General features: G+C 36.0%; 1 protein-coding gene across 6 annotated transcripts; it reads left to right on the top strand.

Annotated features, from left to right (window-relative positions):
* The first annotated feature begins 1008 nt into the window (after positions 1 to 1008).
* On the top strand, positions 1009 to 5154 carry LOC110660235 (putative receptor-like protein kinase At3g47110). Of its 6 annotated transcripts, XM_058148377.1 has the most exons (5): positions 1304 to 1373; positions 1475 to 1532; positions 1620 to 3797; positions 4095 to 4546; positions 4849 to 5154. In XM_058148377.1, the coding sequence occupies exons 3-4, from the start codon at positions 1637 to 1639 to the stop codon at positions 4538 to 4540; spliced, it is 2607 nt and encodes an 868-aa protein (XP_058004360.1). In that variant the 5' UTR covers positions 1304 to 1373; positions 1475 to 1532; positions 1620 to 1636; the 3' UTR covers positions 4541 to 4546; positions 4849 to 5154. The 6 variants fall into 6 exon arrangements, with proteins under 6 accessions (XP_058004358.1, XP_058004357.1, XP_058004359.1 ...); XM_058148376.1 differs by having other exon boundaries at positions 1010 to 1532; XM_058148379.1 differs by having other exon boundaries at positions 1014 to 1820; positions 2982 to 3797.
* The last annotated feature ends 4367 nt before the right edge of the window (positions 5155 to 9521 follow it).

Below are 9521 nucleotides of genomic sequence, written 5' to 3'. Positions count from 1 at the left end.
CCAAGCAAGGGAAGTGAGGATATTTGCTTAAGATCTAGACTGAGACTTTGTAGAAAAAAGGCAACGGGCTTCAATAAAACAAGGTTAAGCATTCATATAGAAAACTTCACTCCTTAAAGTCCAGATGGTCCAAACCACAACATTAAATAAGCACATCCAAAAATCCTTCTGAAAATATCCTTTAGCCAGAAATCTCCATTGACTGAAGAAAGATGAAATTTCAGAAGGGATACACCATGAAACCCTGCACCATCATAAGAAGCGCCAGAATTTCTATTAAAAGGGCCCACCATAAAAAGATGATTACAGGCTTCCCCAAATCTACCACATAAGGGCAACAAATTTTCCCCAAATTGCAAGAAAACCAATATGGAATAACCAATTGTTAAAATGGGCACGCAAATATAAAACACACATAATTATGTAATCACATAGTATAAATAAAAGAAGAATAATATAAGATTTACGTTCACGGTAAGACGAGATGAGAGAACAAGATATAATCACTCAGAACTCTTAAACCCTAATATATCAGTGTGTTTCGTGCATATATTACCACCGCAAAGGGCAAAAAATAATTTATATTGGTCCATACCACATAAACTCGTACTTTCGACTATTACTGCAGACCTCAATTTTTATTTCAATTTAGTGGCAATATGAAACTTTCAAGTCTAATTACAATTCAGGTTTGATTTCATTCTTTTTAAGTTATAGAGATATTTCCAATATATATATATATATATATATATATATATATATATATATATATATATATATATATATATATATAATCTTATAAGTATAGTGTTGTGCTTGTGTCCTTAAAACATAAAAATTTTATGTATTTAATATAGAAAAAAAATAACATAAATATAAAGAAAAATCACTCAAATTCCATGCCAATTATAAAGTCATTCATGTTATAAATTATTTATTGTCCAATCCATGGGACAAGTTATAGTAATTTTGATTCTTTTTTCCACATTTTGATCCCCTGTGTACGTGTCTTGCCCAACCCTTGGGACAGTTTAGAGATTAATCAGCAAATCGTCATCCATTTTTGTATATAACCAATGCTAAGTAATTCTCCCAGCACCAGCCCACTCTCACACCAAACCAAATGAAGATTTTTGAGATTTTTCTCGTTTATCTTCAACTTGTGATTTTCCTTTCTTCAAACCTCCAATTCATGCATGTCCATTCTTTAGCAAATGAGACTGATCAACTGGCTTTGCTCAAATTCAAAGCAAGGATATCCAGTGATCCATATCAAATCTTCAACTCATGGAATCATTCTCTCCCTTTTTGCCAATGGTATGGAATTACTTGTAGTCGCCGTCACCAGAGAGTCACTTCAATGGTGTTAAAAGGCCAGAATTTGACTGGATCCATATCTCCATATATTGGCAATTTGAGTTTTTTAAGAGTCCTAAACCTCCGAAACAACATTTTCAATGGTCAAATTCCACAGGAAGTTGGTAATTTGTTTCGATTGCAAGCATTCAATCTCCAAAACAACGCAATACAAGGTGAAATTCCAGTCAATTTGACTCGTTGTTCCCATCTCTGGCTCATCAACCTGCAAAACAATTATCTAACTGGAAAAATCCCTGCAGAGCTTGGTTCTTTGGAAATGCTTGAAGTGCTTCTGATGTGCATAAACAATGTAAATGGAAAATTTCCAGCTTCCCTTGGCAATCTTTCATCGCTTGCTATCCTTAGTGCAGCATGGATGGAGTTGGAGGGAAATATTCCACATGAATTTGGCCAATTAACAGGCTTAGAATTTTTTGCTGTTATGGGCAATAAACTATCTGGTATATTTCCTTCATCCTTTTTCAATATTTCGTCTCTTAATGAATTCTCAATTGCGGAAAACAAGTTTAGGGGTAGCCTACCAAACAACATAGGGATTACTCTCCCAAATCTCCAACGGATTGGTATTGGAGATAATTTGTTTTCTGGGTCAATTCCAAATTCCTTTTGCAATGCATCCCAACTGGAACTACTTGATCTTTCCATAAATAATTTTGAAGGACAAGTACCGAATTGTCTGGGAAATTTACAAAGTCTTTTTAGGCTAACCGTTTCCGATAATAATCTAGGGTATAATTCCACAAATGATTTGGATTTTTTAACATCTTTGAAAAATTGCAGCAATCTGCAAGAATTAGGTTTTGATATAAATAAATTTGGAGGTGTTTTGCCCAACTCTATAGCCAATCTGTCAGTTCAACTTGAGAAGCTATATTTTGGAAATAATCAAATCAGAGGAACTATTCCTGAAGCATTAGAGAATCTCATCAACTTAATTTTATTGGCCATGGAGGGAAATCTTTTCACTGGAGTCATCCCTTCTTGGGTGGGAAAATTGAGAAAACTTCAAAATTTGTTTTTGTATGGAAATAGATTGTCAGGTCAGATCCCATCCTTTATAGGCAATCTCACTCAACTATCTCTGCTTTCCATTTCACGCAATAATTTGGAAGGAAATATTCCAGAAAGTATAAGGAATTGCCAGAGCTTGCAAAAATTGGATATTTCAGGAAACAACCTCAATGGATCTATACCAAAGGAGGTTTTCCATCTTCGTTCCTTGTCTCTGTACTTAGACTTGTCATATAATTCACTAACTGGTGTCCTGCCAGTAGACGTGGGAAAGCTAACAAATATAAATGAGCTGGATGTATCAGGAAACATGCTTTCCGGAGAAATTCCTGGAACCATTGGGTCTTGTTCAAGTTTGGAATATCTCTTTATGCAAGAAAATTCTTTCCAAGGAATCATTCCTTCATCTCTGTCTTCCTTGAAGGGACTCCAGGGATTAGATCTTTCGCGGAACAATCTCACTGGTGAAATTCCAAAAGACCTGCAAAGTTTACATTATCTATCATATTTAAATCTTTCTTTTAATGATCTTATGGGTGAGATTCCAATCAACGGAGTTTTCAGAAATGCAAGTGCAATTTCATTGATAGGTAATAATAAACTTTGTGGTGGTGTGCCAAAACTCCATCAACCAAAATGCCCGACGAAAGCAATGAAGAAGGGAAAGTCCATTGCTATTAAGTTAGCAATCATAATTCCTTGTGTGATTTTTTGTGTCCTATTGATGTTAGCCTCCATGCTTGCTTATCGAAGGAAAGTATCAAAAAAGAGTTCGTCTGATGCACTCAAAGAACTGGATCGCCTTGTAAAGGTGTCTTACAAGGATCTTTATGATGCAACTAGTGGATTCTCTGCTGACAACTTAATTGGATCCGGCAACTTTGGTTCTGTGTATAAAGGATTTCTCAATCAAATGGAAAGACCTGTGGCTATTAAGGTGCTCAAACTTGGAACAAAGGGTGCTTCAAAAAGCTTCGTCGCCGAGTGCAAAGTGTTAAGGACAGTGAGGCATCGGAATCTAGTTAAGCTGTTTACGTATTGCTCTAGCATTGATTATAAGCAGAATGACTTCAAAGCTCTAGTATATGAATTCATGGGTAATGGAAGCTTGGAGAAGTGGTTGCATCACGATATCCACAACAATAATCAGTCAAGACATTTGAATTTTTTTCAAAGACTGACTATTGCAATTGATGTGGCATCTGCACTGCATTACGTCCATGACCTTTGCGAAATTCCAATTATTCATTGTGACTTGAAGCCCAGTAATGTTCTTCTTGATGATGAGATGGTTGCACATTTAAGTGATTTTGGTTTGGCTAAACTCTTCTTGAACACCAATGATGCATCTCAAACTCAAACCAGCTCAATTGGAATAAGAGGAACCATTGGCTATGCGCCTCCTGGTAATTACATCTAATCTAGTTCTATCTTTTAGTTAATGATGACAAAAAGTAAACTTTTGTTTTTTTTTATTTGTAATAATTTTTTTTTAATTTTTTAAGTTATATATACAATTTCTTATATTATAGTGTCAAATGTAATCAATTTGGTATGGAGTCAATCAGTTAAATGTAAATGTGCTCTTCAATTATTTGGTTTTTCTATTTTAGTTTGTTAGCTTACCAATTGATAGTCTTTTGAGTGTCACGATAATGATGTCCATGTTTATAAATTAACTGAATAAATTCTATAACATGCAGAGTATGCAATGGGTGGAACTGTATCAAAAGAGGGAGATGTATATAGTTATGGGATCCTTGTATTGGAGATGTTCTCAGGAAAAAGGCCAACAGATAAAATATTTGGAGACCTTTTAAATCTACACAACTTTGTGAAGGATGCACTGCCAAAAAGACTTTCGCAGATCACATGCCCAACCCTTCTCTCAAGAGGAATGGAAGAAACACCAACAAGAAATGCTGAAACCGAAGAGCAAATCGAAATATATGCAGAAACAGAGCCCAGGAATAATGGGAACCTAAGCCAAACAAGTATCAGTAAAGAGAAAGATTGCTTGCTTTCAGTATTCAAAGTTGGAGTAGCCTGTTCAGCAGAATCACCCAAAGATAGAATGAGCATGAGAGATGTTGTTAAAGAACTGCATTTGATTAGAAGTATTTTTCTTGGAGTTCGGATCTATGAATAAAGAAAGGCAAGTAAAGTGAAATTTTCTAAAGTATTTGTCTTTTAAAGTAACTAATAAAATTAATTTATATTTTTGTTGATAACTCTTTCCTTATTTAGCTAGTGTATTTGGAAGTATCAAAAAAGTTTGGTGGCTTCATATTTTTTGGAGTTCAAGTTATTTTATTCGAGTTATCTATCAAATCATTATATTGAAATAATTTTATATTAGTTTATGAATCTTATTAATATATTTATATATTTGCTCAATTGGTATTTCTCCTCCTTTTGTTGCCCATATTGACTAATCTTTTTAATATCTTTCTTAAGTTTCAGGAGAACAACTTACTAAAGAAGTCAGATGGCTAGCTACCATGTTTCCTTTCTAAAGCCTTGCAGAGTTAATAAAGTTCTACTTATATTTTTAGTTCTATTTATATTTTTCTAAAGATCTCTTGTTTGTTAACTTACAAGACGAAAGACTGTTGTCTTCTCTTTTAAGCAGAAAAGCAATATTAATATAGGTATATAGGTGTGCATGTATGGGCAAAATGTAAGGATTTGGTACCTGTGTATTGTTTGTTCTATTGTATATGCTTTTACTAATGCCTTGATATGTGCCTTAGTTATCAACAAGTATTTTCCCTTTTTTTTCTTTTCTGGATCTTGAATGATATCACATATACATAATTTATTTTCAAATATTATTAATTGACTCAAAATAATTAAAAATTAAAATATAGTGGGATGGAGTTATTAATTATTAACAAATATGAATAAAAATAAATAATAAAAGTTAAAAATTAAAAATATTTAATCAGTTAATTAAACTAAATGTTATATGTATAACCGGCTTGTTTATACTAAAATTAAGAATTTTCTTTTGCTCTTTTGAAAGCTTCTGTGATTTAAAAAAAAAAAATTGAAGTAGAATCACAAAAAAAAAAAAAAACAATTAATAAATGAATTAAAATCATCCTTTTAAAGTTTGAACCTATTAAATCATCTATTAAAGTGTATAGATTAGGTTTAAATAATATCAACCGGTGGATTATTAAAATATGTTGGCGTGGTACTTATATTAGTATTTAATAGGATAACTAATCATATTTAATAAATTTGGATTTATTGTTTTAACAATTATTATACTTGTAGAATTAGCATTTAAATTAATAATTATTATACTTATTATTTTGATAATTAACATGTAATATATAAAAAATCTAGTAGTTTGTTTGCTATTGAAATTGACCTTGATATTATCTATCATAGCTGTAAGTGTTAAAAGGGTATTTTTCAGAATGAGGATTGTAAAAACTTAAGTTCAGAATCAAATGGGAGATAGTTGTTGAATTATTCTTTGATTACAGACATTGAAACGTATCTTTTATGGCATTGACAATAAAGTAATAAAAAAGTGCTTTCAAAAAAATCAAAATTAGTCGAGAAAAATTGTAAATTTAAAAGTATAAGGAGAAATTATAATTCTATGAATTTATTTTCTTTTACAACAATCAATTGTTGTTACATATTGAAAATTTACATGCAATATTATTATTATTATTATTATTATTATTATTATTATTATTAACCAAGATAAGCCGGGAGCCCTTACCACACACATAATGTATTCATGCTATGCCTATTCCCTCTCCATAAGTACTCTCTGGCTGTCCCCTTTTGTACATTATATATGTGATAACGGGACCGTCGAACCTAATATCAAAATAAAGATGTTTCTGATACACAGGATCCTCTCAGAGAGGCAAGTGTAGAGCATACGTATCTCTGATTATAAGAGTATGATACACGTTCAAAGGTTTTAAGAGAGAAAGAGAAAGGTTTAGAAAGCCATAGAAGAGAAACTTTAGAGAATATTATTAAAAGAAAACTGAGTCTGAATACAACTGAAGAGAGCAACTCCTTATATAGGCTTGGAGGCTCTTAGGATTACAGGCAACCGGTTAGAAACTGGCTACCGACACTCTTAAAGTAAGCAAAATAAAGAAAGACACTTATTACATAATTGACTGACAAAGCATCAGACTTTAACTTTTATCATGGGGTTGTGGACAGATTAAGAGTATCAAAGTCTGAGTCGTCTGAGTCGATTCCAAAAAAGTCCTTTGGCTACTGTCGGTGCACAGGAGATGGTGGGTTAGTGCTCTGAATGGCATCCCGTGACTCGGTGTCCATTGGATCTTGGGAATCTTGCCACATGGGATGGGTCCAGTCAATGTGCTCATCAGTGAGAGATCGGATAGAACCCAGAGATATACAATTCACATGGGGGAGCGTCAGCTATTGATAGCCATTGATTTCGCAGAGATATTCTACTAGTTGTTTCCTTAACGGCCCCATGGTGTTCTTTTCAGTGACTGATCCCACGTAGGTTCTCCATTCGTACTCAGTATTTTGAGTCCAGAGGAGTCCATCGGGCCTTCTAGAGAAAGGCTTATGCATGATGAACATTGTCCTGATGTTGGGCTGAGTCCCGGTGGGCCTGTCTTCAATCCCATGTGTGTCTGTGATGCGCTTCAGACTGTATCGCCATGCTAAAATGGGTTTGAACCATTCCAGAAACCTGGACAGGAGAGTACTGTTGGTATTGCACATAACATATTGGTACAGGGCCATAAGTGGGAAATTTATTCCTGTGGAATAGAGGGTGACCATGCACCAAAGGAGCCATAATTCTTCTAAGATGAGTTCTCTATCAGGATGGATACTGAAACAGGTGAGGAAAGGGTTATCAGGGATGAAGAGAGATGAGGATGGGAGTAATCCTCTTAGAGTGTTCCTGGCACTCAGATAGTGGAACAGGTGATCCCTTGCAAACTTTGCCATTTTTGTGATGGGTTGGTTAGGTGAGCATCCTGGAGGAAAACTGTCTGGAGTAGGAACCAGGAAATTGTGCATTGGAGAAGGAGTATGTGGAGAGGACGATGATGATGCCATAAGGATCAGAGGGAGTGTAGAGGAAGACTGAATGAGGTGGAGGTTCTTAGGCCTGGATAGGAGATCAGGAACCAGGTTGTGTTTCCCTTTGATGTGTTGGACTGTGAATTTATACTTGGCGAACCAGTCCTTTAGCCTCAGTAATTGTGATTTAGGAAGAGACTTATTTTTGAAGTCTAGAACCCTTGGGAAGGATGAGCTGTCCATGACCACAGTGAAATGGTGGCCAATGAGATGGAATTCGAATCTCTTTATCCCATTTTTGACAGCTAATATTTCTTTGTAGACTGAATGATAATGTTTCTGAGGCTCTGGAAATTCTCCACTAGCATGTCCGCAGATATGCTTTTCTCCTTGTATTTCTTCGATAAGGACTGCACCCCAGTGGGTGTCACTAGCATCAGTCTGAAGGATTCGATGTCCAATGCTAGAAATCTTTAGAGGTGACGGATTCAGAGCCACTTCTTTTAGAGCCTTGACTGCCCTTGTTTGTTCCTCCTTCCAAGGTGGAGCAGCTTTCTTAGGCATTTTTTACAGTTGGCAGTGTGGGTGGCCACATGGGGAATAAATTTCCTGATGTAATTGATAATACTAAGGAACTTTTGTATTTGTTTTACTGTCAAGTCCTTATCAGGAAACTTCAGTAATTCTTCTGCAATGTGAGGTTCCGGTTGGTATTTTCCATCTTTAAACTTCATTCCGAGGAAATCGATATCAGTTTGGGCCAATGAGCTCTTCTTTTCAGATAGCATAATTCCATAGGAATCCACCAATTGTTGAAATGTAGAGAGAAGTGTCCTATGGGTCGTAACATCTTTAGAGAAAAGAAGGATATCGTCTATGTAGATAAGAGCACTGTGAAGTATGAGCTCGAATATCCTTGTCATGGCCTTTTGGAAAACTGATGGGGCCGTCTTAAGGCCGAATGGAAGGACTGTCCATTGGTATTGGGCCGTAGAAATGCAGAAAGCGGTTTTGGGCCTATCAGAGGGGTTAATACCCAATTACCAAAATCCAGCTTTGAGATCAAACTTGGAGAAAACATGGGTCTCGTGGAGTTGAGTGAACAAGGATTCAGGTTTTGGTAATGGGAACTTGTTATCTTGAAGGAAATGATTGAGGGACTTGTAATCAATGACAAGTCTTTTCTTTCCTCTTAGTCGTTCAGATCTTTTTTCAACATAAAAGGCCTGGCCCACTGAGAGGAAGTGGGTTCTATGAGACCTTGTTGGAGAAGCTGTTTGCACTCTTCTTGGGCTAGAGCCAAGTCTGTAGGATTCATCCCTGGGTGTGATGCCTTTGTCGGGTTAATATCCTCATTGAGTTTGAATGGGAGATTGACAAAGAAGTCAGGGTTTTTCCACAGGGGGTGATGATGGTGAAAATGTGCATGGGAATCAGCACAGGATCTTAAGAGGAGCTCCTTGTGTTCTTGGAACTCAGCTGAGGCATCAGCCAAAGAATATAACCTTGGGACAGAGGTGAATGACTGAAAATTCCTTTTATATTTTAATCCTGTAGGGAGGATCTTCAAATGCTTCGCCTGTTGATACAAGTCAAAGCCTATCAGTAAATCCTTGTCAGGAAGATCCGACCCGATGACCCTGGTCCAGAGGATACAAGTAGGGAAGAACTGAATCCCAATGGGATGCTTGGTGATGAGGCTAGTCTTGAAAACATTCCCATCTGCTGCCTTGAAGTATTCTTCATGAGGGACCCAGTATTCTGAAGGTAAAATAGCTGGGTTCATCATGCTTTTGTGAGCCCCGGTATCTAGGAAACCAATGACACTAATGGGCCGTTCATATTTGCTGGGAAGAATATGAAGCGGGACTAAAGGAATTGGAATAATGTCTGGGCTGTGAATTGATTGGGAGGATTGGATATGTTGGGCCAGGTAAGACGGGTAATGGGCTTCAGTATCTGAACCTGATTCTTCTGAAGAGAAAGAGTGGTCTTGTTCTGAACCAATATCTGCTCCAGGGAGATGTGAGAAGCCTGCTGTATATGTTGTAAAAGCTTTACTGCTTTATTGGGGTTCTTAG

Source organism: Hevea brasiliensis, chromosome 6 (assembly GCF_030052815.1).
Source record: "Hevea brasiliensis isolate MT/VB/25A 57/8 chromosome 6, ASM3005281v1, whole genome shotgun sequence".
NCBI lineage: Eukaryota > Viridiplantae > Streptophyta > Magnoliopsida > Malpighiales > Euphorbiaceae > Hevea > Hevea brasiliensis.
This window is presented reverse-complemented; position numbering and strand designations above follow the sequence as displayed.